The 20430-nt window shown below is 33.8% G+C and overlaps 1 protein-coding gene across 4 annotated transcripts; it reads right to left on the reverse strand.

The window, feature by feature from the left end:
• LOC109326934 (E3 ubiquitin-protein ligase RKP) lies at positions 6961–19021 on the reverse strand. 4 transcript variants are annotated; one of them, XR_002105299.1, is made up of 13 exons: positions 18856–19021; positions 16770–18419; positions 14802–15620; positions 13540–13700; positions 12836–12974; positions 12298–12381; positions 9951–10229; positions 9723–9854; positions 9235–9434; positions 8784–8988; positions 7600–8230; positions 7227–7317; positions 6962–7153 (listed from the first exon to the last, which is right to left on the reverse strand). XR_002105299.1 is itself a non-coding variant. In XM_019559855.1 (11 exons), exons 2-11 carry the CDS (start codon positions 18267–18269, stop codon positions 7931–7933), a joined length of 3819 nt encoding a protein of 1272 aa, XP_019415400.1. In that variant the 5' UTR covers positions 18270–18419; positions 18856–19021; the 3' UTR covers positions 7348–7930. The 4 variants fall into 4 exon arrangements, 1 of the variants encoding a protein (XP_019415400.1); XR_002105298.1 differs by having other exon boundaries at positions 6961–7317; positions 16770–18393; XR_002105297.1 differs by having other exon boundaries at positions 6961–7317.

Below are 20430 nucleotides of genomic sequence, written 5' to 3' on the forward strand. Positions count from 1 at the left end.
AATAAAGCTAGACTAGCAGCCCAATGATACAATCAGGAAGAAGGTATAGACTTTGATGAAACCTTCGCTCCAGTTGCTAGACTTGAAGCTATTAAGATATTACTTGCATATGTTTGCTCTTTGAATTTTCAGTTATATCAAATGGACGTAAAGAGTGATTTCCTCAACGGATACATTCAAGAAGAAGTATGTGTTGAACAATCTCCTAGTTTTGAAGATTAAAAACATCCTTCTTATGTGTACAAATTAAAGAAAGTTATATGTGGCTTAAAGCAAGCTCCTTGTGCATGGTATGATCGTCTAACTAAATTTCTACTTGAAAAAGGTTTCAACAAAGGAAAGGTCGACACTACACTCTTTATAAAAAGAATAAATCATCATACTATACTTGTTCAAATTTATGTAGATGATATTATTTTTGGTTCTACTAATGAGGTTTTGTGTAGTGAATTTGGCAAAATGATGCAAGGAGAGTTTGAAATGTCCATGATGGGGAAGTTAAATTACTTTTTGGACTTCAAATCAAACAACTTGATAATGACATTTTCATAAGTCAATCCAGGTATTGCAGAGACTTCCTAAAAATATTTGACATGGATGGCTGCAAGCCAATAGCTACTCCTATGGGATCCGGTATTTACATTGATATGGATGAAGCAGAAAAAAGCATTGAAATATCAAAGTATCGAGGTATGATTGGATCTCTTTTATATTTAACTACCAGTAGACATGATATCATGTTTAGTGTATGTCTGTGTGCACACTATCAATTTAAACCAAAAGACTCAGACTTAGTTGCAGTTAAGAGAATCATGAAATATTTTAAGGGTACATCTAACGTTGGGATGTGGTATCTAAAAGGAAGTAAATGTGATTTGGTTGGATATTCAGATTCAGATTTTGCTCGGTGCAAATCTGAGAGGAAAAGTACAAGTGGTACTTGCCATATTTTGGGAAATGTTTTAGTCTTTTGGTCTTGCAAGAAACAAGCATGTGTTGTCCTAAGCACTGCTGGAGCTGAATATATAGCAGCAGGTAGTTGTTGTTCCAAGTGTTGTGGTTCAAACAAAAATTACGAGATTATGGCTTAGACTTGGGGTGCATTCCTTTAAAATGTGACAATACAAGTGCTATAAACCTCACAAAGAATCCTGTTATGCATTCTAGAACCAAACACATTGATATAAGGTATCACTTTCTTAGGGACCATGTCCAAAAGAAGGATGTGTCTGTAGAATTTGTTGATACTCACAACCAACTAGCAGATATATTTACTAAACCATTGGCAAAAGAACCTTTCTATAAAATTAGACGAGAATTAGACATTCTTTATGAAACATACTTATCTTAAATGCTGATGCTTATATATGATTATATGTGTGCTTCAGTATATCTATTTCATGCCTACTTGAACTTAAATGTGTTTGATTATGTTTAAAATTTCAATTTTTGGGTTAAAAATCATTTTCATAGCTTAATTTTGCCTAAAATTAAGTTTTTCTAGGGTCAGTAATCGATTATACTGGATAGTAACCGATTACAGGGTTGAACAACGTGTTTCAGTAACCGATTACTCAAAATGAGTAACCGATTACTCAATGCTGTTGTTTAAAATTCTTAAAAATTTTAAAATTGAGTAACTGATTACTCAAAGGTGAGAAACTGATAACTACGTGCAGGTATTTATATGAAATTTCCATTTTTTGTCACTTCTTCTTCCTCATTTCAAACCCTCTTCGTGGCCACCATTCTATCTCTATAAAATCTTCGTTTTTGATCCGTTTTGGATGATTTTTGTGTCTATTCATATCATATTTTCAATTATAAGCACTTCTATACCATCATTTTCGTGTTTAGTGGCCTAACTCCAAAGCTCCAAAACCCAAAAACCTAATAACTCAAAAACCTCAATCAATGGCTTCCTCTTCTAGATCAAAGAAGTAACGGACAAATGTGACTCAAAGGAACCAAGGAACTTCATCTTTGAAGTCCAACCCTCTTGACTTAACGCGACTTTTAGAAAATGATGAGCAACGTAAAATCTTTGAGGAGCATTTCCATGGTCGCATTATCTTCACTCTCAAATATGGTAATCTCGGGAACTTTGAGTTTGAAGATTTTCTATTTCCTTATCTCTTGAGACAATAAAACCTTTTCGATTTCTGTTGTGAATCAAATGAAATTTATCCTGAACTGATTAAAGTATTTTACTTTAACATGAACTTTAGGAAAACCCGTCTTTCTTCCTATGTAAAAGGAAAAGACATTACTTTGGATTTGAAAACCATGACTTCATTGTGCTGTAATATACCCTATCAGGGGAGCATTGCAGGCTTCGACCTTGTATGTGAATGGGAAAACTATGATCGAAAATATTTTCATTATTCTTTGTGTAGAATAACCAAAGATGAAATAGAAACACTTAAGCAACAGGGTTATGGTGAAACTGTTAAAAATAGAGATATCCTTTCTGCTGGACATTTCAAACTAGAAGACTATTTGCTTCATTATTTTCTGAGCTATGTCATCTTACCAAAATTTTCAAATCACTCTCAAATAAGTGACATAGGACTCCAATTGATGTATGCCATGAAATTTAATCTGAAAATCAATTGGACTCTGATGATAATGAGACAAATGTGGTCTGTAAGAGGAACCCAAAGCCCTTTGCATATGCAATCTTCATAACAAAAATCCTTGAGCATTTCGGTGTTTCTACTGCTGGAGAAAATAAGGTCTCATTTAACCCTCGTGAAAGCCATATTGATGTCGATGTAATCCACAAAATGGGCTTCACATTTGATCTTCGTGATCGGACCTACAAGCATAAGAAAGATAGACCTCCTGCTCCTGAACTAGAACCTACCCTTGCTAATCCTTCCGAATCTCAACCTTCTGAGTTTCATGCTCATTCTTCCTCATCTGCTACCATGCCTACCAATCAAATGATAATGAATGAGTTATTCTCTCTTCGAGGCTACATCACTAATCGGATGGACGCCTTTGATACTGAGAATCAACAAATCCATTTTGAACTTCATCGTCTCTCTTCTAAGCTGAGTAGCATGGACATTGATGAAGATAGTTCTGAGCCTGAGTCTTAGACTTTATCTGTTGATAGGATTTTCTGATTATAATGTTAATTTCTCCTGGTTTTGGACAAATTTTTATTATGTTGTTTGTATTGTTGTTTGCATTGTTAATGCTTGAACATCTTTTTACTTTTATGATATTGCTCAAATTTCGTTATATCTTGATATCCATATTATTATTATTATTATTATTATTATTATTATTATTATTATATATATATATATATATATATCCTATTGCATGTATGCTATTATATATTATGCTGGAAAACTCTTGACTTTTCTAATTTTTGATGAAGTCAAAAGGGGGAGAAAAGTTGGGAGAGTGTATTTTCTGTTTAAAACATTTCAGGCACATAACTCCAAATGAAAGGGGGAGCATACTCAAGACAAGTCAAGAATATCAAAAAGTATGCTGCTCTCAGAAAACTACACTATTAAAGAGATATTGGTTTGTCATCATTAAAAATGGGGAGGTTGTGAAGAAGATCTTTGCTTTTGACCTTGACACAGTTTTGATGAAGACACCAACATCACCAAAAAGAAGAAAATGAAGAATACTTATGAAGACAATGAAGATTCAAGTTTCAAGATATTCAAGACTTTTAGTCTAAGTCTAAAATAGGTACTTCTATCATATACTCTTGATTATATAATAATAGTAATGCTCAAACTATTTTTAAAAGAAAATTGAAACACTTCAAAATACTTAAAACAATTTTCAAAAATAGTGTGTAACAGGTTACTTCATTTATGTAACAGGTTACGAGTGTGAGAAAAGAATTATCCAACTTAAAACTGATCAGAGTAATTCATTACTGTCTTTGAGTAACAAATTACCAGTGTTATTAAAGTTGAGTAATCGATTACTCAACTTGTTGTAATTGATTACTGTAATTCGAAAATAAATGATCAGTGGATAGAACATTTGGGTAATCGGTTACTCAATGCTGTAATCGATTACTGAGAGTTGTTGCATTAGATTTTCAAATTCAAAGTGAATGAGTTTCAACCCAAAAGACATGTTTTCATTCTAATCAATTCCTATCCTTTCAAAGAGACATTTTGGCTGATTGGAAAGCACTAATCGGAGTAATTCATTACTAATTTTTGAGTAACAAATTACCAGTGTTATTAAAGTTAAGTAATCGATTACTCAACTTGTTGTAATTGATTACTGTAATTCGAAAATAAATGATCAGTGGATAGAACATTTGGGTAATCGGTTACTCAATGTTGTAATCGATTACTAAGAGTTGTTGCATCAGATTTTCAAATTCAAAGTGAATGAGTTTCAACCCAAAAGACATGTTTTCATTCTAATTAATTCCTCTCCTTTCAAAGAGACATTTTGGCTGATTGGAAAGCCTATATAAAGGCATTGAAACTCACAATCACAATACACAACATATACACAACTCTTATACAATTTTCAAAAGCTCTTACACATATTCTGAAATTATTTTCTGCAATTTTTTTAAACTTTCAAAGTTGATTTTTCTGAAGTTTCTTAAAGTGAAAGTGTTTGAAGTTTACAAACTTATAAAGAGCATTATTACTAGGGGTGTAAGTGGTTCTAGTTTAAACTGCGAAACCGATAGAACCAAACCGAACCAAACCACAAAATATGGTTCGGTTCGGTTCGGTTTCGCAGTTTGGTTCGATTATTTTTTAAGGAACCGTTTATGTTCGGTTCGGTTTATGGTTTTAGAAATTTAGGAACCGTTAGAACGAACCGAACCGCATATTAAAGAAATATATACTAGAGATTAGAGAATAATGTTTTATTATTGTTTAAATTCTTCAACCAATTTTCTAGCTTAAATTATCAATTTTTGTGTGAATTGTAGTGTTATATATGTTACTAAATTGTTATTAAGTTAATATTATATATGTTATTAGTTACTAAATTGTTTCCTAGTGTCTTATGATTTGGAAAATATTTTTCAACTTATGTGATATTGAGTTTGAAACTAACATATATCATATATTGTTATACATGTATTGTAACATGTGTTACTAATTATGAAATGTAAGGTTATATATGTAACTATTATATATTTTACTAATTGATATATATATGTTACTAATCATTAATTGTATTGTTATATATAATTCATAATTTTTTATAATAATAGTAGTAATGTTTATCCTTTTATGGATAAACAATATCTCTTATAATACATTTTGAATTTTCAATTGATGCAAGATTTTTTTATAAAAAAGTAAATAGAAAAACCGTGGAACCGAACCGAACTGAACCATTCAAGAGCGGTTCGGTTCCGTTTGGTTCTTATAGTTAAATTTGCGGTTAATTGAGCAGAACCGAACAATATGTTTTTGTTTGGTTCAGTCACTAAAATGCACCAAAAACCGAACCGAACCGAATTTTTACATCCCTAATTATTTCTAAGTATACAAAAGAGTTGATTTTTTTGGTTTCCACAGGTATCCTCGCACTGGAGGCAATCCTGTCCGAGCCGGGCACATCCACAGGTAAGTGGGGCTAACTCTCCCAACGGGCATTTTTTCCATCCACAAGACTCGAACCCGGGTTCTTGCTTAAGGGGAATCAAGCATGTACCACTTGAACCAACGCCCGTTGGTATACAAAATAGTTGATTGGATTGCAAGTTACATCACTTTCATAATTGTAAAGGCAATTCCACCATTGTTGAACATTCTTTATTATTATTGCAGAATATTTTCTTTCACGGGGTGTGATAAGAAAGGGGATTAGAATCATTTGGAAAGGTGTTTTCCAAAGGTGAATAAGGATTAAGGAGTGTGTAAGGTACATAGAGATCTCGGGGTGAGATATTGTAATTGCAACTCATAATCTTTAGTGGAAAAATCTCTTGTGTTGTACTGGACGTAGCCTTCGGTGGACAAGAAGGTGAACCAGTATAAAAATATTTGTGTATTCTCTTCTCCCTTATCTCTTTGATTTTACTTATTAATTTTCTGCGTGTATTTTCCGCTGCATTTTAACTCTCGATTTTGCAGAAAAAGTGACCATTACTTTAAGTCAACTAATTCACCTACTCTTAGTTGTAATCTCCGTCTTACATGTTTGATTGACAAGAAGCTACGTTGTATGTTAAAATTTTTGTTGGAATATACAACAATGTATGGGTTTAAGGGTCAATTGCATGGAATTTGGATGCATCTGTGTGTGAGTATAACCGGAGCAGTTTCCAGTTTAGTCTTCCCACTCTCCTAACTTTTTAATCCATTAATTATCTCTCTCATAAATAATAGTAAAGCAAAAACTGAAAAAAATAATTAATATTTAATTTTTTTAATTTACGTGATATATTTTCATTAATCTAAAATATGATTTATAACACAGTTTGGGATAACTTATCCTTGCACATGTTTTGGAAAATTAGTTGTTAGTATTATGGCCATAGAAATCTGGGAACGGACGAGTCAATACACCAAAAGGAAAATGAGCTTGTATGTCCATTTCTCTATTGCAATTTACAACGTTAACCATGTGCTAATGGCTCATGTTTAGGCTCTTATAATTTTTTACATTCTCGATAAATTATCTACCGTTCATTCATGTATATCAATACATGTATGTAGGAGGGATAATATGCTAAGTTGTTAACCGTATTGAAAACTCTTAAAGCGAAAATGTATAGTTTATTTTTTATGATAAATGTTCTTTTTACAAAAGTTATTGAATCTGCATTAATTTTAGCATTCAACCGAAACATACTCGGAACTATTTTGTCAGTCAAATTTCCTACCAAAATTTATAAAAAAATTAGTTATGTCACTTCACATGCTAGTTTGCTTTTTTTTTAAAATGCTTAAATTACAATAATCATTCTGTGCTAAACTTACACTTATATTACATTGCTCTTCTCTTTATTTTGAGAAATTATATTATCCACTCCTAAGAATCAAAAAAGGATACATTGCACTTAGCTGATTTTTATGTTCAGTTAAAATTTTGAGAAGGAAAGTGGGAATGAAAAATCACCAACCAGTAGGATCAAAATTGCAGATATTAGCTATTGGGCACAATGACAATGTTGCTTAGTGCATTTCTGAACAATCAACTAAATACTGTTATGAATATTCAATATTCTCTAAAAGATTCGTCAGTAACAAAGTACCTACTTAATTGTCTCTAAGCCCTTGTTGTGCCAAACAGCCAACACCTACTTCATCCATGCTAGTTAGTAACTGTTGCAATCTCAAGTCTTTGACCCTGTGAAAATTTTAAAGGAAAGCATAGAAATATATGGAGTATAACACATTTTCATCTCTCAAATGAGATGAATATGATTTTACTAAGAAAAAATGTAATTTAAATATCTAAGCAGGGGAGGAAAGTATAATTTTACTATATTGAAATGTTATGAACAAGCCATGTAATCTAGCAACTATACTCATTTGTGAAGGTGTATTTTCTGCTAGTCTTATTATAAAAAATTAAACCCCATGCATTTAACTATTTTGTTCTACTTTACATTGTTGAAGAAGATACAACCTTCAAAGCCAATCCTGTGAATAATGAAGTGTTGCCAAACTGAGACATAGACTTGAAGATTTTCCTTGCCATTTACATGCATATTTACAGTATAATAACATCTAACATAGCCTACAAAATTGCAGAATTCCCAATATTAAGTACTTCACCATCTCCACTAATATTAACTCCTGCCAAACTACCCCTACACTATTTTCCCCCTAGTCCACATCTTTCTTTTTTGTTTCCTTAACTCTTCAGTTCTTATAATTTTCCAAATATTAAGTTGGTAAGCAAAATAAATAATCAGTCTCTTCCACCATAGGCCAAGGAACCAAAAAATAGAAGCTCCTTAGCCTGTCTTCTCAACAATTCTGCTAACATCTGTTACTGTTGCATTGCAAAAGAAACATCTCTGGCAGTTCAGAAGATGCCTGGTTATACAGCCATAACAAGACTTGTGTGAACAAGGTGCAATCTGGGCATCTGCTTCACATGTGTAACATATGCAGCACAAGCTATCATCGGGAATGGTATCTGCCGCACCATCCACTTTATTGTGTTGGATCGTGGCACGGATTGTAAGGAGGCTGTGAAAGTTCTCTAGCTGCTCATATTTTGCTGCTAAAGCTTGCCCATGAAAAGATCCATCCTGGGAAAATGAAGAGCAAAAAGATGGTGGACTTGAGTAGTGTTAGAAAACCTCATTTTAACAAATTAACACCAATTCTTGAAAAGATCAGAGGAAAACTGGGATCATGACATGTATAGTGCAAAACCACTCATTTTTTAACAGGGGCTCATTTCCATTGGAAGCTTAATTATTGTCTATTGAGGCAGTAAGAAGAAGATACCAATTTCTAATTTTGCAATGCAGGTGTCAAAACTCCGAAAGATTTGTACCAATGAAAGATTAATAAGATTCATACAGAGATATATTCCTATTCTTAGTTAATATCTTATGAAAGAGTGACCATTGAAGCTACTTTATGTGTATGTTAAGGAAAACCAAGCTCCTTTTTATACCTAGAAAGCATGCAAGTGTCAAAAACATTCCTTGAGCATTATTCATCACCACCAATTAACCAAAATAATGAACTGAATTAATTGGAGCTTCACAAAGATTGATAAAGAGAAAAATAAAAACAAAGGCACCCAAAATATTTAGTATCAAAGAAAATAGATTAAGGGTGATAACAACTAACACAGATATAATCCAGAAGATTCTGGAATCCATAATGGACAGCATCTGGACAGTCCATGCTCACAAAAACATCCAAAAGATCATTCTTCTCTCGATATTCTTCCAGATGAGTAGCATCCAATAAATTTAAGATGATCCCCGTGAGAGGTGCCAATATCATGCCTCGATTTACTTTCTCTGAAGATTGGCTATGCCGTCTAAGAGACCTGAAAACGAATGATAAAAGGACGGCATTCATCAAAAATAAATTAATGAAAACTATTTTCCACTAACTCAAATGGTTCCAAATTCTCAATGAATTTCTGTTACAGGTCAAGTTAGGTCATACTAAGATTGGACTGTTGGGATCTCAGGAAGTAATATCCATATAGAGCAAATGCATAAACAAAATTCAGGAAAAAATCACTTTCTGGCCTTCGAAGTCGAGTTTAAGTCAAAGGCTTGGGACTTACAAGTCAATAAATTCAGCACTGGCTGCAGAACTAATGTGATTTAATATAAATACAATCAACTCAGTCAGCCTCCGTAAGTTTGTGTCGTGTCCAGACAAGAATGCTTGGGGAATCTCATGAGTGCAGAACTCTAGAATCCTTGCAAGATTGCATGAAAGATCAAATATGACACAGCATTTCCTTTGCTGAAACTCCATTACCTGTGAAAGAAGTGTTTAAACAATAAATTAATGGAATGTAATGTAATGCAGTACACAGATATATCAAAATAGCCCATGAAACTCGAAATTAGCCAAGCAACTATTATGTCAATCGAAACCACAACAATCTTGTGCTCGCAGGATGCCTTGAAAAAAATTACAAGTTCAATTCATAGAAAATATATCAGATACAGTACATAAAAAACCAAAAACCCAGGTCCCATGTAGCATGTGTATTATAAGCAAAACAAGACAAAATCCAATTAAGGGCAGAAAAAGTATTCATACCTGGTACTTTTCTTGCATTTCTCGAACATAAACTGAAAATTCAGTCATGGTCCAGCTAAGTGTATTGAATAGACGGTTTAGAAAAGATGAAAATAACCCTTTATCATTTATGCAAGCTTCCTTAAGCAACCACTGCAGTGGATCAACAGTCAAAGGGGAAAAACTTTTTATAGTGAGAAATCAATCCAAGCAAAAATTACTTCGCAACAAAAGATGGTTGTTACGTACATGGAAAACTGATGACGAAGATGATTCTCCATTCTTTGAAAGACTAAAACCAGATCCCTTGCACAATCGCAAGAATATGTTTGTTACCGTGATCCAAGATCTGTTATCAAATGCTGATAGTAAAGCTTTTGGCATCCTCTGGGTAGCTGCCTCATTGCTCTCAAAAGCTTCCAAATACTCCCTGTATTGCACCAGGACAGATATAGACTGAAGAAGAAGATCTCTAAGATCTGCTCTTGATATTCTTGGATCGTTGAAATGGGTAACAACAAAGGTAACCTAGTGAAAAACATATACACACATGATTTAGAACCGATGGTAGAAACACTCAACACCTTTAGTAAAGAAAAGCAAGGGTGAGAAGCAACAAGCATGCTGCAAGAAGTAAAAATTGATTTGTAATCTTCAGATGTATGCATGACAGTAAATTTCATTTTCGCAGGCACACACTATTAATCATCTCTTCAACAATCAAATTTATTTTTAGACAAAAGAAGATATCTAATTTATATATGAGGCAGAAACAAATGTTCATCAACGATCCAAATCTTACCATTACGCCAGAACAAAAAGAAGGATGTGCATAAAGAAAATAAGGTCATAGCTATTTAGAAATGTCATTTTACCGTTATAACCATAAATCTTATTATATTACTTTAAGAACAAAACTTAGGTGCAGTACCTTAAGTACAAATGGTATTGGTAACCAATTATAATTGGACATGTGTAATTTTTTTTATCTCACTTTAACACTGTTAAGTCTCAACTATTATCCTTCTTCTCAATTCTCAGTCTCACTTTCACTATAAGTCTTTCATTCCCTTATTGCAAATTTCAACTGGCACCCATCATCTCATTTCCTCTACTAGTTTTCCTTCTCATTTGTATCTCGTGTTTTTTTTCTCTATTGCATTTGCACATGTTAGTTCCATTTTGCTTCCTTTTCATCATTATTCTAGTTTTAGTTCTCCCCTTATTCTCGATGCATGATATTTAGGGGTTAGGGTTTACTACTGGTATTGAAATTGGAGGTTCTCTGAACTTGTTGATTGTGAGTATTTGGGGTTGAATTATATGTTGGGTTTCATGATATTTTGAATCTGGTTTGTGAGTATTTGCTGTAACTTGATGAAGAGTTGCTAATGCATTTTTGAACAGGGACGTTATGTCTCAAAATAGTTCTGTGCATATAATTTGATTTGTCCTATTAATAACGTGAAGAAGCAAAACAACACTAAAAAATGAAAAGGAAGTAAAATGGAATCTGCCTAGTGAATAAAGATGAAAAGGCACAGTGACGAGAAAGAAAAACTATGAGAAGAAAAACACATAAAAGAAGGAAAGAGTTGGTAATGAGTGGAAAAAAAGGCATATGAATTTAGAATATAAGTGAATGGAATTAACAAACCTATAAATAGAACAAAAGGTTTCTGTGAGTGAATTTGCAATAAGGGAATGAGAGAGTTATAATGGAAGTGGAACCGAGAACTGAGAAGAGAGATAACAATTGAGTTAACAATGTTAGAGTATCATTAGTGGTGAAATAAAAAAAATTACACATGTCCAACTATAATTGGCCACCAGTACCATTTGTACCTAAGTCACTGCGCCTATGTTTTGTCCTTACTTCAACTAGCAAAAAAACAAATAGATATTAACTTTTGAGACAATAAATGCAAATGGAAACCACCAATTTGTTGTTCTTATTAACAGAAGAGAAAAAGATATAGCCCAACCAAGGAATCATAAAGAGTGGGTTAAGTCTTCAACTATACAAATTAAATTTCCTATCATGTCTGTTTTGTTTTACAGGCTACTAACTCCAACAAAACTATTTTGCAAGGAGCACAGTTAGCCTTTCCAGAGGGATCCCTAAGGCTTATATCACTAAACAATGAATCGAGACTAGTCCAAATCCATCCAATAGTAGACATCAATGAGGAGTCCTATTTACCTTTTTCGGTACAGTGAGTATTATTTATCTTGAGTATATACACAAAAATACTATTCCTTGCCTACATTGATTTTGCAAAGGAACAAATATTAGGAGGTGCAATGCAACTATTTAAGAAGGCATCATTAAAGACAGAGTCTATTTAATTTCATCCTAGGTGATTATATAATGGCCTAAAAAAGGTGCCACTGTATTACAACAATTATGCAGATTCAAAACTCATTCACTTCCAGCACAAGTAAAGGGGCGGCCCAGTGCACAAGGCTCCCACTTAGTGTGGTCTGGGGAGGGTAGTTGTACGCAGCTTACCCCATAAGCAGAGAAGTTATTTCCAGGACTTCCAACAGAAGTCAAATATCAAAACTGGAGAAATAGAGATTGAAAGGGACATACAAATGAAGAAAGTCCTCGCTTGATGAGAATTGTGGATGAAACAAATGGAGGATCACTTTTCCGCAACACATGAAAGCAATCTACCTGTATTAGAGAGAAAACATGGTTGCTAAGATAAAATTGAATAATTGAAATAATGTACACTTCGAAATTAATTAAGGCACAACTCCCACCCAAGTTCATATCAAATTTTATGCTTACCAATTAGGCAATTACAACTCCCTCCCTCTGTCTTAGTACAAAGCATCTCATAACCAGTATAATATGTGTTAGAATAATTGGGCCTAACTCCACCCTAAAAGCTAGCGCATAGGAGGGTTGCCCAAATCATTATAAATTGTTCTTTGTTCATTTGTTCCACTGATATGGTACTTTGACACTTAACACCACGTGTCTGACATAATTAACAGTTAAACCAAAACAAGAAGAAAATAAACAGTATTCAAAAGCATAAGTAGTGAAGATATTTTGTTCTTTACAGCTAAAGTGAATCCAAATCATCTGTTAAATTTTAAATCAATAACAAAAACTTATTTACCAGAGCTTCCAGGTAATATTCAGGGATGAAGACAAACACCGAATCCATATTGCTAAGAACGAGCAACAACTGCACAACCCATATGCACATTGCGTACATTCCTCTCTGCTTCCATCGAGAAAATAGAGAGATACGATACCTGTAAGGCAAGCAGTGACCCAAAAAACACAAGAATGTAAGAAAAACAACAGTGATTGCAAGACTCTTTCAGAGGATATTAGTATTTGTGATGAAGCATCCAGAAAACTCAAATTGGTACAACAGATTGAGGACCATATATTCTAAAATGAATCTTACATTTTGTCATGCTTATACCTGAAAATTTTAATCAGTAGCAAAATTCTGTCACATGCACACAGTAGTAATAATAACAATTAACAGTAAAATCTAAAATCTAGGTCGCATATTGGAGTAGAAAACCTATAGTGTTAAAACTACATCTATGTTTTGTGAATAAGTAGAGTGTAGTTCGGAGGATACTTAAACAGCCACTTGCTGAGTCAAATTTGGTTAACACAAGATAGTGAGATGTTGAGAACAAAAACCACATCTATTACTAACCACTAGCTACTTCTGTAAAACGCCAATCTAATACTGTACGGGAGAAGTATAAAGGTAGATGAAAAGCAAAAACACCTAAATGAGGGAAACAATAAACAGATAAGACAAATTAACTCAGGTGCTCCTTTATATGATTATCTTACCAAGCACAGTGCCTGACACAATCGATAACCTCTTCTCTACGTTCACTACGAGTTTCTTTCAAATGCTTCAATTTCTCGCTGCAATCTCCTTCTCTTATTTGCTTATCAGTTTCCTCCAAGAGGGATATTGACTGTGCCTGATGAGTCATGTAGTATGATGCCTGCAAAAAAACCGTTCATTGCTTTTTTCCATCTTTTCACTGTATTTTTAACATTAAAAATCAAGTGATTGGAACTTTAAAAAATTACACCAGTCAACATGAGGAGGATGTACAACGTAGAAAGAAGTCCAGGGCAAAAGAAGATTATATTACTACAGGGTTAGGATCTGTTAACTCCAGTGTAAATCAAAATAAATTTATACTGCAAATAACTTTTATACAAAGCATATATCGTAAAATTCAACATTAGGTGGAAAATTTATGGCTTTATGTCAGGCATATCATGTTAATAAACTTTTACAATTATCAAAAATTGTTTCACAACTATTTGAAGGTCATAAAATAACATAGGAAAATATTTAAAATGAACAGATATGTGATTGAATGCATACCTACTGCTCTTCTAATTTTCTAAAATTTGACAAGATCTACATAACAATTACTAATGACTCAATGGTTGGATTGATAAAAATAAATTTTGTACAAATTTATTTAACTGTCTAGGTTTACACTAGTGAATTGAATTTGAAATAATAGTCATGAAGATAATAGTTAAAAAAAGTCAATAGAAGGTTATAGAGATATCCCTGCAGGTTCTTGAATTCCATCAACATCACCTGTAGTTTCAGGAATTAGTAAATTACACTGAGTGGCCTCCACTGCTATGAATTCTCTATCAACAACTACCATTTTTAAATTATTTCCAGATAAGCAGATATACCACTCCATACAGGTGAAAAAACAAAAGACAATGGATGAATTAGTCATGACTAAACAAAAGGATATATAAGTGTAATTTAGGCAAACTGCAAGGGAGGTAGGTCAAAGTAATTTAATCTAAGGTAAGACTCCAAGTCAGAAACTTAGCTTTAAATCCGTTTTGAATAATATTGGTTGTGGTTATTGACCTATGAAGAAATTAACCTCAGCAGGGCGTAACTAGTGATTCTTGAATTGGGGGCTGAGATATATAAGGCTTGTGCACCACCTTTACATTTTTCTTTCTCAGTCTTTATAAAAAGCTCAGCATTTCAAATAAACTCAAGTCCTTCATCACCAAAAATTGCTACATTACAATAAGTTTTGCTAGCATGAACTCACCTGCTTAAAATTCGGAGCAAGACCAACATGATACAACCACAGCAAAGCATCGAGTAGTTCTTCTTCTTGTAGCATAGCTGTAATTATATTAGTATCCTTTGGTATAGATTTCATATGGTGCATATGGCGGTAACCATACTCAGGTTCAGACTGATCGCTGGAGCTAGGTTTATTATCTGTCATCTCATCATTCAAATTCTCATCACTGCATTCGGAAGCAACATGAGCAGGTCTTTCTGGAAAAGAGCTAAAATGACCCTTGGAACCTTTGGCCATAAATTTAGCTGGAATCTTCAAGTTTCTTGTGAAATCAGAGTCATAGGTAGAACAACAGCATGGCTTCTGCCTGGTAGAATGAGTTACTCTGGTTTCTTCACTATCCATGCAACCTTCATCCCATAGAACCACTTGCATTTCATGATCAATTGCAGGGTGTAGCTTTAATAAATGGGTATATGATCCTCCAAGCCTGGAATTATCAGTTCTATGGGGGTCATTTTTTAGAAACAATTGTACTGGAAAACCTTGTTGGCCACCTCTGTGAAGGAAACCAACATCCGCTTTGCCGCTATTTAACCAGCCACAGATATCATCCGAGGCAAATCCTTCAGATAGAAAATGGAGTACAACTGAATAAATTGAAACAAGAACCGAATTGCTAGAAACTCCAGGAGGTGGGACATTTCGTTCTGCTCCTCTGTTCTTCAGCAGAAGGCTTTGTAAAAATGTTCGGAACACTGCTCCGGGTAACTGCGGAGGTGTTGTCGGTGGTATAAATTGTATCACCAAGCGGCAAAGGGCCCTATGCTTCTCCTCAATCTACATATGCAAGACGTATACTCAGAATCAAGAAGATTATGAAGGAAATATGATGGAGAACAAGATTATGAAATGAAAGTGATTTCAGAATCAAGAAGAATGATCAACATATCAAATAAAATTAAGGACTAGTTTTAATTTATCTTGTATCTCAAGAAATAAGAGAGATGTGCCCTATTCATTAATTAGATATATCATAACTTAGGAGAGAAATGTGTTAAAGTTGCATTGTATTCAATAGTAAATTATGTAAATTTCTCTTAGTTTTCATTCAGTTTCTGATAGGAACTGAGATATCAATAAGAAAATGTAGATCAAAACTCGAGGAGCAGAAATTTGGTTACATAGAGGAAAAAAAGCAAGAGGAAAATGTAGATGTGAGTATAGAAAGTGTAGATAGGAAGGAAAATCAGAGAAACAAATGTTATCTCTGCCCTGGCATCAGCCACCTCAAAACTATGCAAATGGTCACTCCTTCCTATACTATCACTCTCAATTTACTTCATAATTTCCTTTCTATGATTCCAGCACCAGTTTCCTGCTGCCAAGTGCCCCTTCAATTAGATTTAGATCCACCTTTTACGTGCATAACATACTTCACTGTACCTCCCAACTTGTTCCCCAATGTGCCCTTATTGTCGCTTTCCTTTCTATGGTATAACCTTAATTGGAGGCTTGTGATTTTGTGTCCCATCAATTTCATGCATAAATGAAAGGTCCCAGTATTCTTTCTGTAATCCTATAATACTGACAGTCATAGTCCTACACCCATTAACAAATATAGGAGAGACAGTAACAAGTAGCAATATGATTCAGCAAAAATACTCATAAAAATGGAGCTCCTTAACGCACACAAAAGTGGAATAAATCACATTTACTCTTCATATTCACTTTCTAGCACTCCTTACTTTGTCTAAATATTTTACTCCATCATTCATAGCCATGGATATTGTTTTTGAGATATAAAGTTACAAATCCATATAACTATTTAAAATATAAATGATTACTTTTTGGACAAAATAAATTATATATGATTAATGTATTCAAAATCCAATCGGTTTTATTGTTTTCTTGCTGCAACTTCAAAGTTTGAATAGGAACAATTCAGATATACTAACTAAAAATGAAGCCAGGTCAAAGAAAATTTACCTTGCTGATTGATTCAGACAAAGCCGTGGTTGTCAATATCATGTTACCTTCACAAGACGCATCTTCAAATGAACCAGGCCACCAAACAGTTGGTACCATGGAGTCAAGATCCTGCTTGTTCGGAGTCTTTTGTGACAGAAAACCTTCAAACAAGAATTCAAAATCCGGTGCCTTCCACCAAAGCACCATAAGTTCCTCTCGTCTTAATAGATGACATGCCAACGAAAGATGAGAATATGATCCAGAGTAAGGACATTCAGATAGAACTAATGAGGCTGTTTTGCAACCACAGGAAAGAGCATTTATGATGTTTTCTAATAGCATGTGTGATCCTTGAAATTGTAGCAGTGCTCCTACCACTTTATCCAAGCTTGAATAATCATGGGGTGCATGCAATTCAAAAACTTCAAACATGAAAGATAAAATTGGACCCCAAACCATATACTCTATGTTCCCAATATCTGCTTCCAGAATAGAGAATAGTTCCTCACATATTGCATAGGATGCGGGATGGAAAATTTCTTCTAATGAATCAAACCTCCTCACTCTTCTCAATTTCTGAACTAAAGAATGCTCGGCCCGTCCCACCGAATGCATGTCCAACAGCCTTGACCAGCATTGCAGCAACCGGGTGACGAAGTAGCTTTTAGAGGGAGGTGCCTGAAGAGGAAGGTAGCCTTCAATGGGATACTTAAAGGGTCTGGCCCCAAAGTTCAAATCACATCTTTCTCCCTGGGAGAGAGAAATTGCAGGATAATAACCAAAACCAGGACCCATTTTTTGAATTCCCCGAAATGCCACCCCAAGTGAATTCCCATTCCTGTAAAATAGTATTTCATCACGATCTAGGTCTATGCAACATCCAATGACATCTCCAGCAACCCATGACTGACCATATGTCTCTGCGTCCTTGTTCCACTTGCTAACTCTTCTCCCATCATAAGCGTATGAATCATCAGCATCACCAACACCTTTATGGTCAGTGAAAGGGCAAGAAAGAGTGGCCCAACCAAGCTGCTGTATACCAGATGTTTCTAACATAACTTCATACATCCATTTTCCTTGCCAAACACAAGCATTAGCCCTGGCACTACTGAACATCGCCAAGCTCTCTATAAAAAATGGTGACTTGATGATTTTAATATCACCACAAATACTGCATTCGTCTAATCCTACAACATCAGACCCACGGCCATTTTTACCAACACCAATTCCATCTCTTTCAATAAATGAATCACTCAATTTCACATTATATCTCGAGAAATCATTCCTTATGACAGTGCAGATTAAGTTGCGGTCGATTGGACCAGTCAATGGATTGAGCGATCTGTTGGGGAGGCCGAAAACATATTCAAGGGTTCGCTCCACAGATTGTTGACCCATATCATCACAAGAAGAAAGAAGTCTAGCTTTCGAAAAATTCTTGTTACTGTCTTCGCCATCCAATATCAGTGCCAGACCAGCTGAAAACCCACCACCGCACGGGCTGTCTTCAGCCATCTGAGATAAACAGAAGGCACTGTTCCTCAACTAGCCCAAAAGCCAGCTGAAAACTAGCTCTTCCAATTTCAAATTCCCTTCAACCGCAAAGTCAATCCCGCTCGCAAGATATTTGTGGACCATGCTAAAACAAAATATGAAATCCTTAATCTGTTGTAGAAACTATAACACAACTCCCAGAAATATAATTCTACAAGGAAGCTTACAATATGCTCGAATTTAACATGTAAAATAAACAATCAAAACAAAATAATAATACCAACAAATCTACATGTCGCTCGTGTTGAACAAAACAAATAAATGCAAGCAAGTATTGTCTAACTCGAGCTCAATATCTCATAAAAAAAAGCAATAAAATTCAAAAATAAAAAACAACCTTATTATCAGTTTTCCAGGAATAGAAACAAAACAAAATAAAAATAGAGTAAACTATGTAGCATATTTGAATAACAGTGAAAAACAAGTAAATAAAAGCTGAAATTGTACACTATCCCTTAAATTGAACCAAAAAACATTGGCGCCTCGGAAACACGAGAAGGCTTTTTAAAATAATTGATTAATAACTGATGCAAAAACAATTACTTACAAAAAAGGTTCAAAGTGTGAGCGAATAAAAAGCGGTGTAAGATTGCTAGGGTTTTGAAGTCTCCACCAACGCTTGTGATTCCGTCGTAACAGAAACACTGTAACGGTAATATAAAGAGAAAATGAAATTAGAAAAATGAAAGGTAGTATCGTATTGAACTCTTTTGTTCTGTTGATTCTTTTTTATAATATTAATTAATATTTAATATCATATAGTGGTAGTTTGGTATTTTCACCAAAAATTGTTGAAGGAAGGAGAAGAAGGTGAGAGAGCGTGCGAGTGCGTGAGCGCTGACTCAAGACATAAGCGATTGGAGTTGAGAGTGACACGTGTTGATTAATGGATTGAAGTGGTTAAATTGCTGTCTCACAAGTGGATGGACAATGTTGTTTGTTAATGTCTTCGTTTCATAATGTTCCTCAACTCTTGGGTCAATCCTGCGATTCCGTAACATATTCGGTTTTGTTCCAGAAGATCCATTTAATGTTACCATCATTCCGATGGGACATGTATTGTTCCAAAAAGTCACATTTAGAAGAAAAATGTATGTTACTTGTGGGATAATGTATTTAAATTACAAGTTTTTAATAATTAAGTAAATTGTTTAAATAAAATGACATATTTTTTAGGATAATACTATGCTCTTCATTCCCATTAGTAGAAAAGTCACCTTAATTTTGTACTATTATAAAATGATGGTCAAATTGAAGTGTTTAAGACAACTAGTAGATTGATTGGTTCATTATGGTTGGGGCAATGACATAACTAATGAGGTTTTAATTGAGACATGTTTATTGCGGATTGAAAACTGTTTATGAAAAAGTTATTCCTAATACATTGTAGGACCTAAATATAAATTTATTATATATCTAAAATCATTATTAAATAATATAAGTAGTAAATAAGAGAAATTATAAGGTACAATTATAATCCATTAGTTATTTATTTTTAAAATGCAAAAATATTAAGGGGAAGAATACATTAACACAGATACTTACACATTATGTTTCACACTTCTACCTATAAAATGGCTATTATAAACCTTTTGTTTTGTGGCTTGATATCAAAAACAAAATTGTAGTTTGACACAAAAATAGAAAATTCATCATGTACCATAAATATGGGTAATTCAACCTAAGCGTCAAATAATAACAAGATAAAATTGAATTTTTTTTAAAAATATAAAGGATTGACTTGATGTTTTAACCAAACATGGTAAAGTTCAAACTTAAAAATAAGATAAATGATAAAAATATTAGTTCAAAAAAATTCACATGAGTGAAACAAGAGCAATTTGGTTTTAAAAAAAAAAAGCAATTTGAACTTTGTAAGTTTCAATAAAAATTCTTTATGGGAAAATTTTCAAGAACTGAAAGAGTTTTAGAAAAAACAGCTATAAAGTTCTATCATCTTAAATAATACTTATCATCTTAAATAATACTTCACTAACATAGAACCAACATGTGAACAAACTTTGAGAACTAATTGGTATATCCTCAGCGCACGTTTGCAATAAATTGTCCTTTTCTTCTTATTTTAAGTTTATATATTTTTTATAAAATTAAGCTTCTTTTC

The sequence above is a fragment of the Lupinus angustifolius genome, chromosome LG14, assembly GCF_001865875.1.
Source record: "Lupinus angustifolius cultivar Tanjil chromosome LG14, LupAngTanjil_v1.0, whole genome shotgun sequence".
Taxonomy (NCBI): domain Eukaryota; kingdom Viridiplantae; phylum Streptophyta; class Magnoliopsida; order Fabales; family Fabaceae; genus Lupinus; species Lupinus angustifolius.